Here is a 24,825-nt window from a genome sequence, read left to right as displayed (position 1 = left end):
CCAGCTCCAACTTCAATAGCAAAACCTACAGATGCTGTCATACATGATAATATATCAATTTTGCTTTTAATACTGTGAAACTTAAAATTTGCTATTTATACTGGGGCCATGCATGTAGAATGCATGCAGAACTAAAAAACAACAATATACTGACAAACAGAAATTATGATGTTTATTCTGTTGAAGCCAAGACTTGCCAAGTGACGTTACCCGTTAATGATGAATGAGAAAATCATCCGAAATGTTTTAAAAATCTGAGAGCGCACATTCAGTTTGGTGAAAACTTATGGCTACAGCGGAATCACATGCCAACACGTATTCAAAAGACACTTGGAAGTTGTAACACACACACATACATACAGTATACATATACATTCGGTTTGCAGTTTGCTATTCAAATCCATCACATGTACAACACGTAAGCACGTAACGCTTGAACATTCAGAGTTCTAACACGCTTCGACTAAGACAGCTTCAATTCATTTGGACTGTAAATTCAACATTTCGCTTCCAGTGTTGACGGACAACTCGCACAAAAGGCTACATGTGCACCTCCAGTGTGACCCACTAAGGAAAAATACTTAAGAATGTCTCTCTTGTGTTTCTTTAAAATTATGCCAAAGCAGTAAAACAATTTTGCAGCTGTATTTATATTTTCCAGGTAGAAATAATCGAATTGGGTTGAACCACAGCATCACATTTTTTCCTCACATGACAATAAAGCAACAACAAATACACATTAAATAAGACTTCTAATGCTACTTGGCATTAAAAGGTCAGTTAAACAAATCTAGCAAATCATTGAGTCTGTTTAGATTAAGTTTAAGAATATATATCTGCAGAAGTTGAGAATGATAATGAGCGTAACATATATATTTACTACTATTTTAGACTGAATGTGCTTAAATTCCATTTATCATAAATGGTCCCACAGTACCTGTCATTTTTTACTTTTGTCGTTCAGCAGATGACTCACTCATTCAAACCATTAATCTGACTAATGAATAAATGGGGTTTACTCTGCTTTGCGCAAATTTTTGTTGAAAGGACGCTAAAAACATTGCACACATGTCAGAGTAATACTTTGTTATTGCAAACTCAATGTTACTAACCTGTTTGTTCACATATCCCTAACAGCAGATTCCAAGTAGAAATAAAATCTTTTCACGAACCTAAAGAGCAACTTTTGACAAATGTCTATATCCAACTTGTCTGAGAACTGCACAGTGTAGCTTTAAGAACATCTGGAGCATCCGGATACAATATAATAATATATCAGATTTATTCCTGATCCTGATTTATGGCCCTTTCAGCTCTGGAAATGTCAGCTGGCTTCAGTTAATGAAGCTTCAACTTGACATCTTGTCCTGTTGCTTATCCCATATCTCGATCTGCTTTAACCTCAGAGGACATTTTGTGTCTTCCATGCTTAGTAAGCCATTGTGGTGCTGCACTAAATAGCAGCTGACAGTTAAATTACAGGATGTAGTTTGATGCATTTAACTATGACACAGAAAAGTTGGGTTAGACTTCTCGTTTCCTCTTGACATTTTCTACTGACCTTCACTGGTTAGCTACCATCACTGTGCTTTGTGGTTTAACACTTCATCAGATTATTTCTACCTCAGCTAATCGTGCGTCAAACTAAAACTCTAAAACAGTTTGTTGCGACATGAATGACTCAGTGTCAGTGGGGAAGTCGCTCAATGTTGCAAAAGGCTCTGAACTGCAGCTACATTGACATACCCACAAATGAGAACACAGCCAGATGATTTAATACTATGGTCAATAATGGATGTGTACAATCGTCATAATACTCAGGCATCGTGAAAACTCAAAGGAGGTTGAGGAGACATGAAGCATCACTAAAGAGCTCCCTGGCTACTTTCTGTGAATCCTCAGAGCAGTTGTTGAGTCATTTCTTGGACGGAGCTACACGTTTTGATATATTTTTTCTCCAGCTCTGCTACACACATTCTGGACACTGTTTCTCACAGTTTACAAAAGGCCTGTAATCGTAATTACTGTAAACTCAACCCATGGCTGTGAAAGACACGGTGGAGAACGATGGAAACCTGACGGCACGGCGCCTCGGCCCAACAAGTGAGGCGAGGCGAGGTCACACTGTAAACACAGACCTGCAGCAACAGTCACTCCATTCCAGCTTTGGCATATATTGATGACCTTGCTAATTAATCGCACAGTTGGTGTTCACTTGTCTGTGAGCAGAAGAGGATGAGTGTCATCGGGGGAAGAACAGCAGCGCTTTGTTTGCGTCTTTGACCGGGTTGAAAGTAAAAGTTGAAAGTTGGACACCTCACTGGTAATGCCTCTCTCTGACCCTCATACTGGTTTAATGCCAGTGTAGCAGATGCAATACACAGTCTTAATGGTTATAGTACAGTACCGGTAATATTCTGTAATAATAAAATGCACATAAATCATGCAGTAGTATGCAGGCTGAAGCTGTTCTGTGATATGACGTGACACTGCTGAAAGCGTTTAAACATGGATTTCATACATGTACTTGTCATGATATGGGACCAGAGGGAGTTTGTTTTTTCTCAGTCTTTGCTTTGGAAATCCTAGTGCCTAGTGTGCGTTTCTTCTTTCGTCCTTCAATAGCCTTCTTTCCGTTTGTAAAAACAACTCAGTTCCTTAAAGTCAACCCCTCGTATGAACCCTTGCGTCCTCAGTGGTCCCTGTTGTAGTCTAGTCGAGCTGTTCCTTATTTTGCGCTCGTCCAGTGGAAACATAAGAGAAGTCAACTTTCTGAACTGAAGAGATCCTTCCTTGTCCTTAAATGCCTCCGGTAAATTTTAATGTGTGTCGTCTGATCCTGTGAAGACTGTCCTTCCCCGCTGCTCAAACACACTCAAGGGCAATCAAACACAGTCACACTGAGCAGGGGGGAGTTTTTTTTGCCACAGTCCTTTTTCTCTTACCCACCGAGTACACGGCTCCAATCCAGGTAGAGGCAGAGCAGGGGGAGGTTTACTGCTCCACCTGAAGGCTGTCAGTTTTGCTGCCGGATGCTTTGAAGCTGCTCACCTCTTCGAATACCAATTCTACACACATGCACGTGAAAGAATCAAGGTGAAATTAGGAATGGTAGGAGATAGAAATATTCAATTTAAAATGCAAAAGTATTACCATGCACCTTTGGCATAAAGATGCAGGCTACTTTAATGTGAAACCAACGTAGTTCTGGTGCAAAATGTATTCAGTGCTATTATAATTGTGCTTATTCAGCTTGGTATACAAGACTATCAAAGAAACTCAAAATTAAGATGCAAAATGATCCACCATGACTCACATCACCTCTGGGGAAATACACAAACCATAAGGCTCCCTGCTGAACTGAATCATATTTGTTATGTTGCAAAGGACATTGCTGAATATTTTTACTGCCACATTACATCAGTGGTAAAGTCAGCTTAAACTCAACATTGCAAAATCCCCAAGGTGAAGCACTCTGCAGCTTCAAGTTCACTTTAGCTCTGTGGCGTCAAGCTGATGTGAATCTAACTCAGCCCCACCTAAAATGTTTATAAAAGGAAGTGAGAGCATTAAATCGAAAAAGACAAGGAGAAGTAGACAACAGCTGCACATTTGGAAATCCTGTGAATATGCTCCATTCACATCATAGTTCTAAGTCTTGTCTATCAAGTACTTCAGTGGAACCTGCTGCGTTTTACAATCAAAGGTCAATTTTAAACCATCTCCTCCAGATAGAGATAACTGCCTCAAGTAAAGGTCAAGAACATCATAATATTTATTTAGTTTACAGAAGATTCAGTCGAAATATAATCAGTGTCTGTGTGTCAACAACTGACTGTTAAGCATAATGTGAACAAATTCCTCAAATAAGAAATACATTTTCTTTTCTCATAAATAAATACACAACAGAAAGCTTTTTTAAATTTAAATTGCATCTTAAAACAAAGCGCTTGATTTTAGATTTTTATTTTTATTAAGTTTCACTTTTTCTCTTAGTAGTTAACTTATTTTCAATCTCAACATCTTCCCAATTTAGCAGCTTGAACACCTGCTCTTCTCTTTCTCTCTTCTCCTCTTATATTCTTTGTTTGGTGAAAATAATTGTTTTTGCTGTTTACTCTTTTTCTTAGAATACAGCAAGTAAAAGCATTTTTTTTTTTAATTTTCCCTGACTCACATATAACTTTTGATGCGTCCTCCTCTCATCTGTCTAACTGTTCTGAAATCAGAATTCACAGATTTGATTGGCTGAGTGGTGATTTACAATGCATACCATCGGTCTATGAGTCTTCCCCTGGCTGCTAAACCATTGCCGAAAAGGCTAGAAAAGCGGAATCAGTTAAAATAGAGAAGCAAAATTTGACAATTCTCAATGATTTATTGGTTATAGGTCCAGATCTGGACCATTGTCTGCTTATTGGTAACCTCTGATTTATTGTGAAACTTCCAAATCAAATGTTACCTTTCCATTCCTCTAGAGTTCGGTCTTTGCTCTCCAGTGTTTGATCGTAAAGCGGCGCCTCTGGCTCGTCGTCTGGGTCATGGTACTGGGAGAAGTACGGGTGTGACAGAGCCTCGCTGGCCGAGATCCTCCCGTCACAGTCCAGAACCAGCATACGCTTCATTAGATCGACAGCTAACAGAGAGACAGACACAGGGCAGACTGGTGACAGAGGGCTGAGGCCAAACCTGCGTAACTGAATTCCTCATTTATAATGTGGAGTGAGCAACTCGAGCTTTAATAGTCTCTGTAATAAACCTTGCAATTGGATTTAAGAGTTGGATAATCCAATCTGTGGAGCAGCACCCACCTAGTGGATTTGCTCCTCTAAAGATCTTTTCCAGGTCCTGCTGGGGCATGAAGGGCAGAGACTGGATGTACTTCTGAGCCTGTAAATAGAGACCAGACAATGACAATGTGCATCATCTGATGTCAGCGATCAATCACCCCAACACTCAGACATATTGACTATTTACTCAACAGCCTTCTCAGAGGAGACTACAGTCTTTGCGTAATGCCTTCTTCTTCACACTCTTGTTTAACCAGTGTTTCCAATCACCCTTCTTTTCATTCTGTCCTGACTTACGTGTTCAGAGCAGATCTTCTTTAACAGGTCAGGTGTCGGAGTCCCGACCACCTCCATGATTCGCTTCAGCTGGTCAATATCTAAGAGAGGGAGGGGTCAAGGGTCATCAAGATTTTGTAAATAGTCATCAAGCTACAAGATCCGGCTCATCCTGTTATTAACTGTCTCTATTCATCCCCCAGTTGTCTCCGTTGAGGCACTTCCCCTTCAGAATGGCCTGGGGTGGTGATGCAAATCCAAAAGAACTCTGCATCCACAGGGCATTTAAAGAGGTTATGCAAGGTTGACACTACGCCGTGCCGATAAAGGATACAGTCAGTGCCAGGAAAAAGGACTTTTCCCTTCAGGAGCTCTCCCATGATGCATCCCACTGACCAGATATCAACTGGAACAGAAACACCAGATGTTGAATCATTCCGCTGGTTTATAATTTTTGTCTTTAAATATTAAAAAGATTGGGCTTGATGGAATCTTACCATTCTGATTGTAGTGCATCCAGTTCAGCATGATCTCTGGCGCTCGATACCAGCGGGTCGCTACGTACCCCGTCATCTCGTCGTCTGTCTGTCTGGCCAATCCAAAATCAAGAATCTGTAGAAGAGGTATATATTGTTTAAGGGATGGGGGTCCCACTGTGGAGGTGAGTGAAATATTTGCACATTAAGGCTGAAGGTCAGTCTTACCCTCAGCTCACAGTCCTCATTTACTGCCACATTACTTGGCTTGAGGTCCTGAAAAAAGATTGTAAATCAGACAAAGGAGGAGCGAAGCATGATTAGAATAAAGATGTATTCTAACGAGTGTGTGGCTGAAAGATTCATGTACAGAGGAAGCTGCACGTTAGAAGGCTAGAAGAGATTCTTCATTTTAAATCAGGTACACTGCAACAATCTCTCAGACAGGAAGAGCAAAGAGGGAGGCACTCACTCTGTGGATCAATCCCGCTGAATGGATGTACTGTTCGTCAGGCAGGCGGGTGGGGCAGGAGGACAGGGTGGAAAGAGGACATAAGGGGAGACAGGCATCAACAGTCCAGTTCACCATATTAGCTCCTGCCTAAGGGAAGTCTGCTTTTGTCCCTGTCTCATGGTCACAGGGAGGACGGAGCAGCCAATCATTTCCACTAGACTTATACTTTACAATTTAAGAATAACATGATGCATTTTCCATTTTATTTGTGCAGCAGAGAGTCTGGTTTCTAAATTCTGACAGACAGATTGCTGACAGGCTGTATTCACACCAAGCACGGGTAGTGACCCATGGTGGATTCCCATCAGGGTTCTCCTTCTCAAAAGGGTGTTTATGTTGCCAGGGGACGAGAAATAAATGTTGCTCAACAAATAGTGGAAAAGTAATAGGGTCATATTTAAGAAAACTAATTCAGAGGTTTCAGGAATAATGTCACAATCTTACAATAATAAAGTCATAAAATTACACAATTAAAGTCATAATTGAGAATAAAGTCAAAATATTATGAGAATATGGAAAGAAGAAAGATTTCTTTAGGAAATAAGCAGCAAGGAGAACGGTAGCCAGAGTATCACTCTTCTGGACCCTGAACCAATCTCATTGTTTGATTGGTACTTATGACAAAGTGGTGCTGGTGAGCCAAAAGGTTAAGTATTTCATTATTTGTAAAGAACTATACAAGATTAGAAGTTAACAAGATGCTCCACATTCTTCATTATGATTCGGGCCACAGGCTGATACTCCTCTCCCAATTACGAATTTATTCCCATAATATTACTACTACTATTACTACTACTACTACTTCTCCAATTTTTTTTATATATATATACACTGAAATACAGGCTAAAAGTAGATACATGGTTGAAATCATTAACCTCAATCAATTTATGTATTTCTGCCACCTCAAGTTCTGAAACACTGACAACATAATTATATGAAAATTTCCTGTAACACCGTAATTAATTTGCAATCAGTTTTAATCAAGTTCAAATTTAGTTCAAATGAACATGTCTGGGTTATTATGGTGATGTTTATGAAAAGAATATCTGATAGGGCTGCCGAGGTAAATCAGACAAAACAACTGGGAACTGAAAGGTGTAGTATCTGCATACTAACTGTGTACTGTGTACTGTTACATTTAGTATGACATACAGCATGTGTATCATGAAGCAGTCAATTACCTTGAGGCCGCGGAGGAGCTGATAAATTAAGAACTGCACGTGCTCGTCTGACAGCCGCTGAAATTTAACGATGTTATTGAGGTCTGCGCCCATCAGATTAGTCACCAGGTAGCTGAGAGAAGGAGAGAGTGTGAGTAAATGGGGAGGGGGAGGTGTTTCAGTTAGAGGAGAGAACATGTGCATTGCCATGGCAACTGTCTGACATCTCTACAAGCCTCTAATTCCCCAGGAATCGCCTCCATCACCATCACCGTGCCCTCTAACAACAGGATCACTGCATTTCTGGTGGAAAGTTGTTTAGCTTCTAGTAAACATCAGGTGATGAAGAAGACTTACAGCTCATTGAAGTCTTCTAATGTTGCTGCAGGTGTGAAGACGTCCAGCAGCCCGATTACCTGCAGAGAAGGAGACCGAGACAGAGACAAACAGAGCGGATCAATAGTAGAGTAGAACCACGCAGAGGACTGTGTCTGTCTGTCTCAGGATATTTTTATAAGGAGCACTAACATTCTCGTGTTTCATGTGCTTGAGCAGCCTGAGTTCCCGGTATGAGCGGCGGCTGTGGATCAGAGACTGAAACGGCCTGGACAGTTTCTTCACCGCAACCTTCTGCCTTAAGACCACATCATACGCCGAACTGGAGAGAAGAGAGAAATAAATATTAAAAACTGTTCTGAGTGTACATCGACATACATGTACTATTATTTACTGTATCCACTGACATTATGGAAGTGACTTGACAACTAGGAACTTTCCGAAGGTGAGGTTATTCTTTTTTATTAAAACCATATTGCTTGTGTTCCAGAACATGTGATTTAATTATTGCTTCAACAATGTTTCACCCAACTTTCTTTTAGCATCAAATAACTAATTAAACCAAACTTAGCAGAACAATTAACACTCGCAAACTTCAATGTGATAAGAATGACCTAAAATGACGGAAACCAACTTTGAGGAAAATGTATTTAATGTGCACTTCGACTTTTTAGTTTGTCCAATGCCTCATCCACTAACATGGAGAAGGCAGGGTTTATGACATATACTATACCTATCAAAAATCTATCTAGTGCTTCAAACCTGATATCAGCTGGTGATAAATGTGAGAGAGGCACAAAGAGACTGACAGAGGGAGCTGCTAAGAGAGAGAGTGAGAGAGTGAAAGAGGATGTGGTGGAAGAAGAGACGTGAGGATGTCAGAAATTGTTAAAGTTCGGCAGTTCATTTCATCTGCCTCTTTTTGAAATGTAAATACCACTCCACATATCAAGCGCTGCTCGCTGCCTTTGTGGTGCTGGTATCTTTTCAGCCCTTACATGCAGGAGTACTAATAATAATACAGCCATCAGAGAGCGGAACAGACAAACAGGAAGGAAACGTGTGAGAGAATTGAGAAATGTCATAGATCACAAGAGGAACAGAGCATGAAGCAAGAAGTGGAACGCTAAATAGAAAAAAGTGGACTTTTAAATCAGAATGAATGAATGAACAGTGAAAACATTTAGAACTGTGTCACTGTGTGGTATAAAACCCTTTTTATTCAAATTATTATTCGAATAGTAACATTATGTTGTTATTATTATAATAATAATTAGATTATAATAAATTGCTATTGATTTCTTATGAAGGAAAATCCCTTTTTTGTGTTGTACATCACAGGAATTTCTCAGTAATGAGGGGAAACCACAATCTGACCTGTGGAAACAGCAAATTCTGAAACAGAAAACATGATGTGGAGTGTGCAGCCGTGAGTGCAATTCAGCCAAATGTGTATCATTTCATGGTGACCTGCGATGCTCACATGCTTGAGTAAACTACACTCGAGCAGCACTTGAGTGCATCCATGTGGCTCTGAAATCCCTCTGCCGCCAGTCCGGATGTCCCCGCAGGGCTTCGGCCAGGACAGCAGCCAGTTTCCTCTGTCGCTGACATCAAACAGGCCTCACACATACCTTCCTCCCTGCCATCTTCCATACATGGGTCTGACTGCGCTGCTCACACACAGCTGAGCCAAGGCATTGATTTCTTTTGTCTCAGTATTTTCTTAAGCTAAGGATTCACAGTTTATCCACGAATAACAACTGCTTTTATGTAGATTTTCTGACCTTGGTAGTTATTTAAAAACAGTAGTATATTCAGACTAAATGACAACCAGCAGCTCATTCACCTGGTAGCCCAAATCTGCATTGAAATACACCAGTTACCCTTTTCTATACGATTTGAATTGAAACACAGCTCATAGTTAAGGCCACATTGTGTTTCTCAGATATACATTAGTAGCAGTTACAGGTTTCGAGCCCTATTTGTTACCATACAGCAGTTGAAAAAGCCTACGTCCCTATAGACGCCACATTTAAATCTACAACTAAATTATTTAAATCAATATTCACACATAACCCTTGGAGAAATGAACAGAATGTCCAAAAAACACCCGATTTCACAATGTTGAAGAAAGTCATAAACAATTCCTGGATCCGTATTAATCTTTCTTGACCCATACTACATCCTTCCTTCCAAGTTCTGTGGCAATGTTTTGCGTAATTATTGCGTAATCTTACTAACAAAAAAACAGGCAGGTTTGAAATCACAACCCCTGGAGGTGCTAATCACAATCTAACGGCATACCAATACATATTTAGCTTTAAAATGACTTGATTGGATTAATCAATAAACTGACTAATCGATAAGATTCAGTTCCTTTAAGCACTTTATCTCCCCAAAACTAACATGATAGCCCACATGCAACTGTCTGTTGAGCTGCGCTGCTGTCAAACGCTCGTCCATCCATCCAATCACCCTCAGCAACAAATCAGAAGCCCGATCTCGTTTAATGGCCAATTTCTCAATTTCCAATCAACAATCTGACAAGCAGCGACATAACGTCTGACAGGAGAAAACCAAGCAGATATTCGCAATTTTGGCAAAAACATTTCTGTATTAGTGAGCAGATGTTACACATGCAGACACGAGATGAAAGCAGCTTAGTGCATTTCCTCTGTTGATGTTAAGTTTCGACTGGAACCAAAACTGGCCCAGTTTCCGCCTGATGGAACAAAAGCAGAAAAGAGAATATTCAATGTGTTGAGGGGACAATGAGTGTGGATTAGTCAAGAGAGCTGACAGGGTTATGTCTGCAAAACTTTTCTTCTTCTCATGACTTATCAAAATTCCAGAGGCACTGCATGCTAAATTATTAAACAGGCTTTGTATTTATGATCTCTTGTGTCTGTGGTTTGCTTGTCTGAAATCCCTCCATCGTCGCTCGTCAATTTCCCCTCTTACACCTACTGTACTCTTCTCTTTCTAAACTCTGTGTCTATGTCTGTCGGCTCCCCTTCTCCCACGGGTGAGGCGGGTATGGGTTCTCCAGCTCCAGCTATAATGGATTATAGAAGCTGGCCGGATCCTTGACCTCAGGCCTGCAGTCTCAAGAGGGTTCGCTGAGAGTAGCTATTTGAGATAAATGATGAGAGGTGGTTTATTGCACATCTAAGTCTATACGAGACGAACCCCCATAACGAAAAAACACACGCATACAGATGTCATACTCTGCACCCCCATCCCCCCAGCCATTTACTAACCGGGTCTCGTCAAGAGAAAGTCAGTGACAATGGCTTGAGATCAACATTAACAATGAAGGGCAGTGCTGGGTGGTGTGTGGAGGAATGCCTTTTGTCTGTGTGTATAATTTAAAAAAAGAGTTCTAGTAACTATAGGCATTCCACCATTTATCGTTATGGGATGTTTATAGATATGATGCCCTGAAAAATACTGTGAAGTCCATGCTTTTTCATATTCTTCTCATTAGGCCAAACAAACCAAGCCAATGGAATTAAGTTGATATATTGAAATATTAATATTACATCATAAACTAATGACTGGTTTAAAATTTAAAACATATTTTCCTTAAATGCTCTTCTGGTGAAACTCTAAACCATCACTTCCTGGGACATTGTAGAAGAATTGTCTTGAAACTAAGGATGTCTGTATTTTTCCACATGATTTCATGAACTTACATTCCCTGGTGCAAATAGTTAAACCGTGTTAACTCTTGTACTTTCTTACCGATCAATACAAATAATGGATCACAAAAAGAGAGATGAAGTCGAACCCTGACCCTAAATACTGCATGTTGCAACTGAGACTTCATCACAAACAGAGACGCTGCTCTCAAACCAGTGAATAACCACTTCAGATAAGAGTAATGGACTGTATGTTGCTCACATAGCTTCACATAACAACGAATGCATGCTTTGAAAATACTACCGTTCTCCATGTGCATATTATCTTGAATCAGCTGAGAGTGAAGTCATGATCCAGCTCTTTTTCGCTCTTGCTCTCTGCGCTATTCTGAGCAGAGCTCATTAAAGCTGCAATATAAGCTTGATGTTTATATGCACAAACTACTCTGTGGGAGCCTGAATCACCAAGCGGAGCAGAGACAGAGAAGCACATCTCATCTCCTGCTAATTCAGAACGTATCTTAATCAACCTGATAAGAAGTCAGTGAAACCTCCTTGAGTTGTTTGGATAAACAGGCTGGGACATGAGCTCCACATCATTGTTTCTCACTAGAATGTGAGTGTGTGATGAGACACAACGCTTGATGATATCTCAGGGATAAGAGAGACACAAAACCTGTCTGACAAAGTGAGGATACGAAAGTGAAATTTGTGTTGTGTTGGGCTGTGACTATTCCTCTCCTACACAGACGAAGCAAAGACAGAAAATGATGGCTCACAGGTGGACATGTGCCTGAGACTTTCTCGCCTAACCGGTTTGGTCTGGACTCTCTCGCTATTCTGTCTTTGTTACATTGTTTACATTTGACTTGGTTAGTAATTGTAATTTAGGGAGTGGACTAAGGAATGTTGTAGGATAAACACTTGTCACCTACAGTACGTGAGTTATTTATACTTGACATTGATTGGTTTGTAGTTGGGTGTGTGTCTGAAGGCAGCTTGTCAGTTTGGTGAGTAATGGTTTTTCTGTTTGAATGGAGAAAATTGTGGTGACTCCTCGATGAGATTCAGTTTCTTTACAGGGTGTATGTATGAGATGCAGAAGTCTGCTCCCTTCATTGCAATGTAAAACCAAGACTAACCACATCCAATGTAAACAACATAACAAAGACGTGAACCTTGGTCGGGACTTTCAGCCCTGAGGCTGAGCTTTGAGTGCAAGGGATCAGATCAGCTTTAAAAGGTGTCATTTCCACAGGATGACACTTCACTGCTGTTTCTTTTCTATAAGCTTTTTGTGAGAAGTTCCAGAGGTGTCAGTGTGTAAGGTTACGAAGCAGCTTTAACATCTCCTTTGCGATTATTCCTCGGGGATCAGTCACATGAAAGCACTTAACAGTCTTCTCTTCATTCCCTCAGCCTGCTATTAACAACTTAACTATTATTGACTCCTGGAGGTGCTTGCCATCGCTATGGCAACGGGATCTCACCATTTCGCATGGATCGGTCCAAAATTAAAGCATTTTGCGTATTGCAATGTTGAACAAATGGATATCCAGACTGTGGGAGGCATAGTGAGGAGTGTGCAGGTATATGCTATGTTGATGATGATGATGCATTCGCCTATATACTGCAGGATTGCATTATGAGAGCAGCTGTTCCTGTATGGGCTTTCCCTCTCCAGATGTGGCAGGCATCTGTAGAGTCCCAGTACACATAGCCTCTGCAGAGTCGCTTGTTATTTTGAAATGGGTGTAGAGTCAAGAGTGTGTGTGTGTGAGGGGGTGTATTTGGGAAATTCCAGTACTTATGCTCTCAGTCTATAATCCCCCTGGTACCAATGTATGAGCAGCAGACTGAGCTGTGGCTGAGCTTGTTTCTCTATGTCTGACAATAACATGCATACAGAATTGTATATTCATCTGCAGATTAAAACATGGAAATGATAGAATGAATACTATTATTTCATGTTTGTCCTCAATTATTGACACGACAGCTGCAGAGGCAGTGTGTTATATCTTGGTAATACTCCAGTAATAACAACAATGACAACAACGAACCCATCATCAGTTCCCACAAGCAGCCTGATCATCCTGACATGTCCCTGCTGATGCATCACCGGCAGTATTCAGTAAATGTTGCAGCCTCGCCCCTGCGCGCTCACACGCACGAACACACACACACACACACACACACACACACACACACACACACACATACTCACCACACGGATCCATAGGCTCCGGAGCCCACCGGCGTCAGGTTCTGGTATCGCTCCGGAACCTCCCACACGGTCTTGTTGAGCTCCTGCCGGTAAAAGCCCGGTCTGGCGGACATTTCTCCGGCTCGTCTGCAGGGAAGCAGGGGGAGAGCGAGCAGGAGAAGAGACGGTGGTTGGAAATGAAGGGAGGAAAAGAGAAGAAACGGTAGATGAGACCGGAGGAGGAGGCTCGGGCCGCCTTCTGTTCACACATGCGAGCTGCTGCTGCTCACACCACCAGCCACTCACAGTCTGCCTCCCTCTCTCTCTGTCTCTCTCTCACCTCCCCCTTCTCTCTCTCTGCATCTGTCTCTCTCTCTCTCTCTCTGTCTCTGTCTCTCACTTTGTCTCTCTCTCACTACCCCCCCCCTTTTTTTTTGCCATAACCTCCTTTATCCTCCTACACTGTTAAACGATCATTATATCATAATATAACACAATTTTACGTAATATAATGTAATGTAATTATTATAGTAGTATTATATAATATACTATGATATAATGTAAAAAACCCACAACTATAATGTAATATAATATAATCGTGAGAAATGGAATGATATATGATATGACATGTTTTATGATACAATATACTGTATGATAATAATGTCATGCAATATAATAGAATGATATATGATATGGTGTAAGGTGATATAATATAGTGTGACATAATATAATCGTTACAGTTGGAGATATGTTAAAAGTCCACTAGACAAACTATCCTCTGTCTCCCTCAGGTTAAGTTAAAGAAGAAGAAATACTTTTATTGTCACGTTTAACACTTTTACATGCATACATGAAATTGTTCTCCGCATTTAACCCATCCAGTTGAAAACCTGTCGAAACACGCATAGAAACACAGATTGACAGATGCCATGTACACACATATACTGGAGCGGTGGGCTGCTGTTGCCAGCGGGGATCGAACCGCCAACCTTCCGGTTACGACCTGCTCTACCGCTGAGCCACGGCCTTGTTGCTAAGCAACAGCGCCCTCTGCTGCCACAATTGATAAATTGAGCATTTTCCTGTGCAGTTAACTTTTTACAGATTATGTTTCACTGTTTGGAATTCTTGATACTTTAATAATTTTCTGGCTGAAAATCAGGTAATCTTTTTCACTGCTCTGAAGTTCAGTATCACTCTTGAACTCGTATGGGCCACACAGGAGATTGTACCTGCTCACGCAAGTGAGATGACAAAGAATGTGCACCTCACTCATGTTGAGGAGGACCTCCAGTAGCTACGTGTCAATTTCAAAGTATTCGAATGCAGAAATTCTATATTCAATCAGAAGGGGCCACAATGAAAACAGAGCTGACCGTCTCTTAAAGTTTCTCAAAAATGTCTTCAGTAATTCTCTTAAAAATCCACATGCAGATAGTAGACGTCATCCTGATAACAAGTCAGGTGAAAAGTCATTGTCACCTCTTGAGGACTTTTTAATTAATATTTAACAGGAGTAATTTATAATTCCCATAATGCAAATTGAGTCGCTTTTACCTTTTTACCATGTGTCTTCATGATGTTCAGTGTGCTCATCAGCCCAGTGTGTCCAAACCTCACGTTAGATCTGATGTCCTTGAGTAGATGGTTGCTTTCAGCTGGGGTTTCAATTGTCTTCCCTCATCCACTGGTCCAATCCAGAAGCAGCAAGCCCTTCAAATGAACCAATCACAGGTGTCGGTTTCGTCACCAAAACACCAAACACTTGGACAAACTCTTGCATCATTAGTTGAGTTTCAAATCCAAAAAATATTAATAGAATAGTCTCTCAAATCATCAAATCTATGACGTCAGAGCACAGAGTGGAGGGACAGCATTCAAGTGGCACTCTCCTCTGGAGGCGTGGATTCGAATTCCACTTCTGACAGCAAAAGACATTTTGATATGTCTGTGTCCATATGTACTTTCACAAAAGAAGGCATTAAGCTCGCTGCAACTCATTAACACTGCATGTCTTGCTGTCTTTTGATCGGGAGTCTTGCAGTAGTTGTGAGTTCATTCTGTACAACTGAATCCAAGTTGTACACGTTATACTCTTGAAGTTATACTTCTTAAATTAGGACCCACTGACAATCGAGCTGAGATGGCCTGTAGCTTTCATATTAATATAAGAAAACCTGTATTATCTGTTGCAGTGGACACATAAACCCTCCACAGGTGCTTTTCTGCTTCATGCCCAATGTAACAGCTAAAAACTCTACTGAAAAAAAAAAAAGTTATGTCAGAAGTGGGATTCGAACCCACGCCTCCAGAGGAGACTGCGACCTGAACGCAGCGCCTTAGACCGCTCGGCCATCCTGACTGGTTCGAGCGTGCAGATGTTGGCGATTTTTGTACGTAAGGGCCGACTACGTCATCATTACGTCGCGATGACGGATTCTTCCTCTCTCCAACATTTCCAACATTTGACCAATCACAACACAGAAATGTTCCAGCGAGGGTGAGTATAGGGAGAGCGAATACACGTGGCTTGCCGACGGAGTGGAGGGGGCGGTACCGTTTCTTCCTCTGTGGTCATCGGGAAGCACAGACACCAGCACCGGGGCGGGCACCGGAGGACCATCCCCGGAGGTTCCGGGACAGAGTGTTACAGGTCCAACACTGTGGGATCGTCTGTAATATCCTCGATGTAGTCCTCCACGTCATGCTCTTCAATTAATTGAGTAGTTTCCTCTGAATCAGGGTGCGGTGATTTCTCAGAGAATAATTCATTGATCTTGACGAATAAAATCATACATGTTTAGTTGATTGCTATTTATGAGTGTGTGTAATTTGGTGCGGATCCAAATAAAAAATGGATCTGGCGAAAATGAAAAATGACTTCTTATGAGGACTGTTTGGCCTTATGGACAAATGGAACTACATACATCCATGGTCTTTCCGGAGGTTGTTTCTGACTGAGGTGGGTTATCAGCAACCAGGCTCACAAATCAACATTTCATTTAACTTCCGTTTTTACTGCAGCATAACAAGACAGTGAGCAGGGAAATCAGTCTGCTGTATGCCAGGTCCAAGGTAATCAATCTTGCTCAAGGAAAAAACCCAGTAATAGCACTTTCTGTGTGGAAAATTATGAACACACTTTTTGTCAAAGGTCATATTGGAAGTTACCGCTGTCCAGAAATTCTCCAAAAGTGAGGGTGAAACTACATCTAATGTTTGGTTGGTATAATCTGTCCAGCTTTAGAAAGACTCGTCATTTCTCAGCTCCTGGAAATCTCCCATTACTGCTCATTGAGGACACTGTGGCTGTATTGTCATGTTCATATCTCAGTGAACCAAAATTAGAAAAATAATTTAAACTACTATTTCATAACAGTACCACTGACACAATAATATCACCTGTTAAAACCTGTCTGGGTCAAACAAGCTTTAATTATACCCTCAAAAAATGGCCATTTCACCTGAAAATGATCAAATGTGTTTCAGGTTGTATCATCTATTGAAAATTAACAAAAAGGGACCACACAAAATATTATAATTAGAATATTTAATATAAAACATTCATGACAAACAACATGGTTTAGCTGAAAAGTTGCTAAGAGTCAGTCCAGATTGTTGCAGTATATTTACTGGAGGAGAAAGTCAAGACAAGCAAAAAGAGCCTGTTACAGCCAGTAAAAAGCAGCCTGAGCAGCTCATTTCTACCCTGTTGCAAGACTCATTGGAGTTCAGTCACATTTCATTGATCTCCACATACCTGAGCGTTAGGTCACATGTCAACCCCATGTCTTTATAGAAGAAAATACATGCAGCCAAAGGAATCACGCAAAAATGTGCAAACTAACATTACATGCAACAAATAATTTCATGCAAAGGAAAAAGAATGAAGACACAGGGTTGGATGATTTTCAAAGATTTTTCAGAATTCATGGTAACAAGATGAATCCAGCAGCTTTGGCACCATTCTAACACCTTTCAGAAAAATAAACACTACTGCACAAGTGGCAAAAAAATCCCACACAACCAATGTTTCAAGACACTGCAGTCAAAATATGAAGGAAAACCTCTACTTGAGACAAAAGACAAACACCGTACCTGCAGCAGTAGCATTTTACATCACCTGATTATTCAGGATGAAATAAAAGGTATTACCAGACCAACACTGGGCTTCACATCGTTCATCACTTACTTCTAACAAACCACATTCAAACCATCAGTAACCAGAACTAAACTCAGGTGGAGAACCAACATTTGGAAATACTGAGACAACTTCAACTCCGACAAATCCTCCCTTCCCTCCTCTCCAGTTCGAATTGTACAGTGATCTTTTGCCTCAACTTGAGTCATGATATTTGAGTATTAGGGTCACGTAAAAAAGAGGATTACTTTTCTTAAACGTAACATTTTAAGAAAAACAAGTGATATCTTCCAATAAAAATACATGTTTTTAAAAGTCATAATAAAACTCAAAAAATCTGGTGGAAATGAACAGCTACAATGATTAAAGTTTGAAAAATGAAGACAGCTTTCACCATGTCCAACAGAAAAATATTATTGTTATATCAAATTTACTTCAAATTGTATAAATACAGTAATTTTATATTCGATTAATTAACATATATATTTGGAGTGAGCACAGAGAGTTCCACATGTCCCTCAGTTGCTCATTCTGGACACAAAGTTTTCAGACATTGACTGAAGTCGATCTTCGATGCTTGGCGTTTAACCACAAACCTAATCTGTCTGTGCTTCCAGTGTCAAAATGACACATGTGGGACGTGTCTTATTATCAGCTGGTGACAGATATTTTCCTGTTTTCCATGATCAGATCAACAACAGGATGTTCAACCATTAACAAACCACCCAGCTCCAGCAGACAGAGCTGCAGGACAGCTGTGCACAAACTGATGAGAAATAATTCAATAGATCTGAGGCAAGAATCCCATTTCCCAGTCTGTCATGAAGGATCTTATCAGCAGCTTCAGTAATGGTTGGAAAGGCTTACATCATGCGCAGTGAACATTTATTGTGGTCATAAATTAAGCAGTTTAAATTTGAGTTATTTGTAGCTTATATTATAATATCTCTGCTTTTCCATATCACAAAAACATATGTAAGTAAAATTTAAATAAATAAAGCTTAAACTCTCAGGACACAGACACAGAATAGGTAGTTAGGACAGTTAAAAAGATCGACTTAATTTTATGACAGACAGATGTTTTATTGTTGCCATTATTGGTGGATCTCAAAAGATTGAGGCATAAAGCAAACAGAAGGTCCACAAAACCTGCTGGTGTCAAGATCCCCACTATATATTGGCTCAGACAATCCACGACACTGAATTAGATAAATAAAATTTAAGTGGTACGTTACACAGGAGTCAGGCTGGCAGACTTTACAGTAGTCCGTCTTGGGGTCATTTCTTGAAAATGATTTGCAGGCTAGGTTCAGCAGTTTCTTCCTGCCTGATGGAGGTGGTAAGGTTCGCCGCCACCACTCCCCCGCTGGTGATGCGACCAATCCCCGACTTGTCAGACCTATGCAGGCCAGGCAGCAGAGAATTCCCAGACCAAAGGACAAATCCAAAATCTGCAAAAATGTAAGAATAAATCAAGGAAAATGCTGCTGCTCATTAATCCATTTATAGTAAATGGGCTGTATTTATATAGATCTTTTCTAGTGTAGATGACAGTTTGACGTTCACACACATATTCATACAGTGCATCTATGTGAAGCACTTTTCTTTAGGAGAAGGGGCAATTTGGAGATCAGTGTCTTGCCCAAGCACACTTTGACATTCTGAATGGAGAAGACTGGGATCAAACCGCTGGCTAATCTGGCACGCCACTAACAAAGCCAGGTAAAGGGAGAGTAAGGGCTGAAATTTCCTACACACCGGAAGCAGTTGACCAATCACAGAATAGACCAGCTGGCCAATCAGAGCAGACTGGGATTTGTTTGGAGGAGGGGCCTTAAAGAGACAGGAGCTAAAACCTCGTGTTTCAGACAGAGGCTGAAAAGAGGAGCTGCAGCAGTGATGCGTTTTCTTATCATTTGAGCATGTAAACGTTTTAGGAATAAACCAAATCAAAATTATGGACCAGAACTTAAGAATAATAAGTCTCCTTTAAATAATGGCTCCTCCATGTAATGCAGTTCATACTGTACCTCTCTCATGTCGATGTTAAACTGGGCCAGAACACCATCGTGCAAGTTTTCAGTCAGGTCGTCTCTTCCACCAGGGTCCAACTCCAGAGACTGGTCAGAAGGCAGCTGTGGTGCTGACTGTTCAACTGGGCACTCAGGAGATGAAGTCCAGATTTCCATTGCTGGTGTCCCCTCATCACCTCCTGGGGTTATTTCAGACACATCGATAAAGTGGCAACTGATGGCTGGAGTCACATTCTCTTGCTGAGATTTAATTGATTTATCTTGTAGTTCAAGTTGCACAAAACCAGGATCTCGAGCTGCTGAAGAACAAGGACATTCATGTTCTCTAAGGTTGTTGTTCATAGCAAGTGAAGCTGTTCTTGGCATCGGAAGATGAGGTGATTTTCCACCAGGATCAAACACTCCATCATCTGGCCACGGTTCAGGGATTAAAGAGGCTTCGGGTTTGCATATGGTAGCATTTTCACCAGATCTGTCCACATCTTTCCAATAGACACATCCCAGAAGTTTGTTTTTTGTTTTTTCAGCAGGTTGCTTTAAATCAAAGATACTATCTAAGGTAGTTCTATTACATCCAGATGGATCATCCCCAAAGCATGAGCCTGCAGCCTCTGTGACAGCAGGAACCAAATCCTCTCCAACTTTGTCCCCATGCTTCACTCCACACTCTTTGTCTAACCTCTTCTCAAGCTTCACCTCCTTCTTTTCCTTTTCCAGTTGTAACCAAGATAACTCCCCCTCTTTGCTCACAATTGATGATTTATCTGAAGGCCTCTCACAGAGATCCTTGTTGGGGGTTTCTTTACCGCATTGAAGGTCATAGGTCTTCAGATGCTCCTCCATGTCCAGAATGTGGACTAGCCTTAGCTGCGTCAGCAGGTCTGGCCACATGTGAAATGCTGCTGCTTCTGTTGAAGCTTCACTGCAGTGTCCATCATCTCCAGAAACCTTAGTGTCACTTGCAGATCCAGTTGTTCTGGCTTCCTTGAGGTTCTCACACTCTGCCAGATCGAGGTCGTCTTCAAGGTCATAAACATCAGCTTCAGTTAACCCACTGTACGACATCTTTAAAAAAAGCACATGAGCAGATAAAGCATCATAAACAAATTCTGCTGGTTCAAACTGGTTGTATCAAATGTAGATATTTGTTGTCTAGTCACAGAGTGTGACAATATAACTTAGTTTATCATCTTTGCAGTCTCCCAAAGCATAATTTCCATTAATAGTTTACATTCCTATTTGAGTTGTGATTAACCTACCACATCAAGCTGGTCGTCGCTGCTCCACAGTGGCCAATGGATGTGCCTGCCAAAGACAAAGGTGGAAACATTAGCCAATTACATTGCTTTTTGGGGATACAGGTTAATTAAGGAAAAGCCCCAATGAAGACTGGATTATTCACTGTTGTGTTCTGGGAGTTGGACCTGGATGCTACTGTATCAGAGATAGCAGGCTAAAGTCAGCTGCTCTATCGCAATCTATTTTGACGCTGGCAGAGTTTCTCACAGCTCCACATAAACTAGTTGTCTGAGATAGCATTACTGCCAACAAATGCCTTGTCCTCATCTATAGGAATCAAACCAACTGCTGCTTTGCTGTTTTTTTTTAACACAGCAAAATGCTTATACATAGCTTTTGCCTCTGTCTTTTAACATGTGTTATCATGTGTGTTGCCTTGAGGTGCATGCTACAATTTTAACCTTTTACAGGGTTCAAATTTAAATGACTCAATTGAAGACAAATAAAAGTATTACCCATCCGCAGCATCCTGATTGTGGTCATAAAGATCGTAAGAATCCCAGAGAAGACTAGGAATCCCCTCTGTGGTGGAGGTGGACTCGTCTCTTCCATCTGTAATAGTGCTGGAGAGTACGTTTCGGATGGGACTTAATTCAGGATCATCCAAACTGCTCTGAGAAAGTTGTATCCAGTCCCCGCTCTGTGGTCTGGATGCCTCCATATTTGTGGGTTGAACAGGAGAACAGTTGGAGTGGGTGCAGGCATCAGTCTTCTGCATTGTGGGTCTGTGCGCTATAATTACTACGTTTTCCAGCTCCTCTACTGGTGAACCAAGCCAAACATTACTTGGTAGTGCAGCTGAGAGCTTCATTTTGATCTCTAAGTTGGGGGAATCTTCAGTTAGTTCAGTAACGATTTGGATGCTCGTCCCCGAGCTGTCAGCTTCCGCTCTGTGATCCACAGGATCTGAAACACTGTTGATGTGCTCTCCAGGGATTTGAGGATTGCTGATGGCCGGTCTCAAACAGTCCCTGATCACAGCTAATCTAGGCAGACCTTCCACTTCCTCCCTCCCTCTCCAAGCCTCCGGTCGGCTGCTCCCATCTCCATCAAAGCCAGAGTCAAATGAACTAAGGGAGTTACCAGCAGCTGACACCATCTCAGAAACTTCCGGCAAAGGACTTGTTCCAAGAGGATGTGCCGTTTCTTTACCACTCTCACATTTAGTGAGGTTGGACTTTAAAAGGCTGTCTTGAAAGTCTATGGTAGTTCTGTTCCTTGCACTGTCCGCATGATTTACATGGCTGCTCCGCAACAACTCATATTGCCACTGTAGGGCCAGCTGGAGGTGACCCACATTTACAGGCCCTGAAGAAATTAGAAGGTTCCTCAGGATCATGCACCTGATGAATAAGAAATAATTGAATGTCACATTGGTCACGTAACAGTATCCAAAATGTCTACAGTTTGTGCAGATGAAGCTTTTTTGTATTGAACAGAATTTGGCATCTTACAGATAAACAGAGTCTGAAAATTCTCTCACCGCTCAGACATCTGCCTCCCCGCCTGCTGGACTGCATCACCTGGGACGACATTAGACAGACGAGCCAGGTGAACCAGCCCCTCTGTATCTGGTGGAGGATTCTTCTTTAGGAAAGTCGACAGTTTGTGTCTCCATGCAGGGATTTTCTCCCTCTTTTCCCAGGTCACCCTCCTGTGCTGTTCTGTAGGAACACCAGCTACATCAACTCCTGACAGCAGCTCCTGAAGGATGTTCTCACAGAGGAGCAGACTGTACCAGCTGTTGGCCTGTAAGAAGAACAGTAACAGGTTCATAGTGTGTGTGTGTGTGTGTGTGTGTGTGTATATATATATAAACTGACACCTCAACTTCCAAAGGTAAGCCCTCTACTGCAAACAGATTTGTGAATATGGGATATCTAAACAATATTTGATTTGCCTTTTAGTGTATATGAGTAAACTTCAAGTGTTCTTCAGTAAGATGGTACATTAAAGTGGATATGAGATGTGCCATAAAATGATCAACGATTCAAATTGCTGGCCAACCGACTGATCTATTCAGCTACTTCACATGACTACTTGCCTTGTTGAAGTAGTGATGGTAGCTGGAAACGGTTCTGTGGGTTTTGAAAATGAAGTGCACGGCAGACTGGAGCTCCACCTTTAGCCTCTCCAGATCCAGGAGCAAGCGCTCCCTGCTCTGACCATCCCATGGCAGGGTCTCCGCTAACCTGCGGGTCACATCCTCTGCACAACGAAGAAGTGCCTGAGGGGCAGTGGTAGATGAGAGGGGCACGTTTGAGATCACTTTAAAACTACAAAGATTCACAAATTGCAATCATAAGGAGGATGACAGTATAAGGTATCTTGTGGAATCAGGAAACATATTCTTCTAGGACTGCCTAGTAACTAAATTGTGAAAATCTGAACCACAGTATAGTCTTATTGATGGAAAATTACACAACTGTGACATGTTTAGGCCAGGTGTCCAAAAACAAAACAGTACCATAGCAGGAGCATAAATGGATGCCTCAAAGTGGGACACCAACATCATCGCCTTTGCACCATCCTTGGAAACCTCTGGAGCTTCTCTTTAAGAAGGTGCACAACCTGCTCTGATCTGTAAGCACAAATAAAAACATTCAATTCACAGAGGTAGAGGGACATTTTCAACAACAGCTATTTATTCATCATAAGACAGCTGAGAGGCATCAAACCCTCATGCTGCTGATGTCATCACAGCTCAAACTGCAGTTTTAAAATCATTGATCCAATGGAGTAGCAGTAGTTCCCCCCACTCTGGTCAGTGTTGATATTTTGGAAATGGCCACAAAAAATAAATCAGCGTATGGGCACAGTTTCTCATAGAGAAACTGCAGCGGGTCAGTGGACATCAATTGAGTAGGAGGTCCTTCATGTGCGGCCCTGGATCACATCTGCTGTCATACTGCTAAAAGAATGTGGACACACGTGGCCCAGACCACCTCCAAATGTAATCGCTATTCAACATGAGTGAGTTGACGACTGAACTTAGAGCTGCCCACAAAAAACACATGTTAATACCAGTTGGTACGGGGACATTGTTTCTCTAAGGCAGGTAAACCCAAGTGATTTTAACAGGAAATAAATCTAAAAGGTGAAGATCATTTACACTCTTGGGCATGCTGCTGAAAAAATGCCAAAAACAAACCCCAAACCTGGAGAGATGTGGAGCCGAGGAGGGAGCAGAAGAGACTCTGAAGTCAGACTTGTATTTGTAGCCTGGTTGAGGCCTACACAGGTGTCACCACATCACCTTAACAACCCTCCCTGACTGCAGCCAGGTGAAGCTCTGCAGGAAGAGAGCAGAGCTAATGCAAACGCTGCAAATCAGTATATAGTCCTGACATCATGCAATGCTGGTGCTCTGAACAACAATGTGGTAAACATCATGGTTTGTGTTGCAATATATAAATGTGACAACTTCTGTGACATTGAGCAGGTCCTGTGTTCCTCAGTGATTTTACTGATACATGTGATACATGTGTACGTATTCAAATAGTGAAGTATCACATACCATTATGTGTTGATGGACAGTTAAACATTTGAATTCTCTCGAAATCAGGTTCCACCGAGACTTGAACTCGGATTACTGGATTCAGAGTCCAGAGTGCTAACCATTACACCATGGAACCACTGTACACTGTGAACTTTCTACTTGCCTTACCTGCTTCAGCTTGACACACCTGTTACGCTGCATTCACACATAAAGTGTAGCGTGGGGAACCCCGCAGGGATTCTGTTGCTGAGACAGTTATTTTGTTTTGCCTCATCTAACCTGTCAGACTAAAGGAAGCCACATTCTGCACTTTTAAATTCGTACAGCAGAGAGGTCGAAGTAGCTGTGTTCAGGTCGCAGTCTACCCTAAAGGCATGAGTTCAAATCCCACTTCTGGGCAGTGCCTGTCCTGTGACATTAATTATGTCAATGTCATTTGCAACTCATTCCCACT

At 41.5% G+C, this 24,825-nt stretch overlaps 2 protein-coding genes and 2 non-coding genes across 6 annotated transcripts; all 4 read right to left on the bottom strand.

Moving 5' to 3' along the window:
- Window positions 1-147: 147 nt before the first annotated feature.
- Window positions 148-15,075, bottom strand: mapk11 (mitogen-activated protein kinase 11). The gene is made up of 13 exons (XM_069519302.1): window positions 14,957-15,075; window positions 13,421-13,546; window positions 7,745-7,874; window positions 7,574-7,632; window positions 7,238-7,349; window positions 6,015-6,044; window positions 5,771-5,818; window positions 5,564-5,678; window positions 5,401-5,472; window positions 5,088-5,167; window positions 4,812-4,890; window positions 4,463-4,636; window positions 148-3,068 (listed from the first exon to the last, which is right to left on the bottom strand). The coding sequence occupies exons 1-13, from the start codon at window positions 14,965-14,967 to the stop codon at window positions 2,995-2,997; spliced, it is 1,110 nt and encodes a 369-aa protein (XP_069375403.1). The 5' UTR covers window positions 14,968-15,075; the 3' UTR covers window positions 148-2,994.
- A 603-nt stretch (window positions 15,076-15,678) lies between these two features.
- On the bottom strand, window positions 15,679-15,761 carry trnal-cag (transfer RNA leucine (anticodon CAG)). The gene has a single exon. It is a non-coding gene; the product is annotated as a tRNA-Leu (tRNA).
- Window positions 15,762-16,934: 1,173 nt separating this feature from the next.
- LOC109632732 (uncharacterized) lies at window positions 16,935-24,558 on the bottom strand. Of its 3 annotated transcripts, none has more exons than XM_020092162.2 (9): window positions 24,540-24,557; window positions 24,031-24,164; window positions 23,340-23,453; window positions 22,917-23,099; window positions 22,356-22,621; window positions 21,328-22,215; window positions 20,833-20,878; window positions 19,571-20,638; window positions 16,935-18,991 (listed from the first exon to the last, which is right to left on the bottom strand). In XM_020092162.2, exons 3-9 carry the CDS (start codon window positions 23,385-23,387, stop codon window positions 18,635-18,637), a joined length of 2,856 nt encoding a protein of 951 aa, XP_019947721.2. In that variant the 5' UTR covers window positions 23,388-23,453; window positions 24,031-24,164; window positions 24,540-24,557; the 3' UTR covers window positions 16,935-18,634. The 3 variants fall into 3 exon arrangements, with proteins under 3 accessions (XP_019947721.2, XP_019947722.2, XP_069376468.1); XM_069520367.1 differs by having other exon boundaries at window positions 18,798-18,991; window positions 19,566-20,638; window positions 24,540-24,558; XM_020092163.2 differs by lacking the exon at window positions 24,540-24,557 and having other exon boundaries at window positions 24,024-24,047.
- trnaq-cug (transfer RNA glutamine (anticodon CUG)) lies at window positions 24,436-24,507 on the bottom strand. Its single transcript has one exon. It is a non-coding gene; the product is annotated as a tRNA-Gln (tRNA).
- Window positions 24,559-24,825: the final 267 nt, after the last annotated feature.

The sequence above is a fragment of the Paralichthys olivaceus genome, chromosome 23 (assembly GCF_024713975.1).
Source record: "Paralichthys olivaceus isolate ysfri-2021 chromosome 23, ASM2471397v2, whole genome shotgun sequence".
NCBI lineage: Eukaryota > Metazoa > Chordata > Actinopteri > Pleuronectiformes > Paralichthyidae > Paralichthys > Paralichthys olivaceus.
The sequence above is the reverse complement of the archived record's forward strand: the minus strand, read 5'-3'. Positions and strand labels throughout refer to the sequence as shown.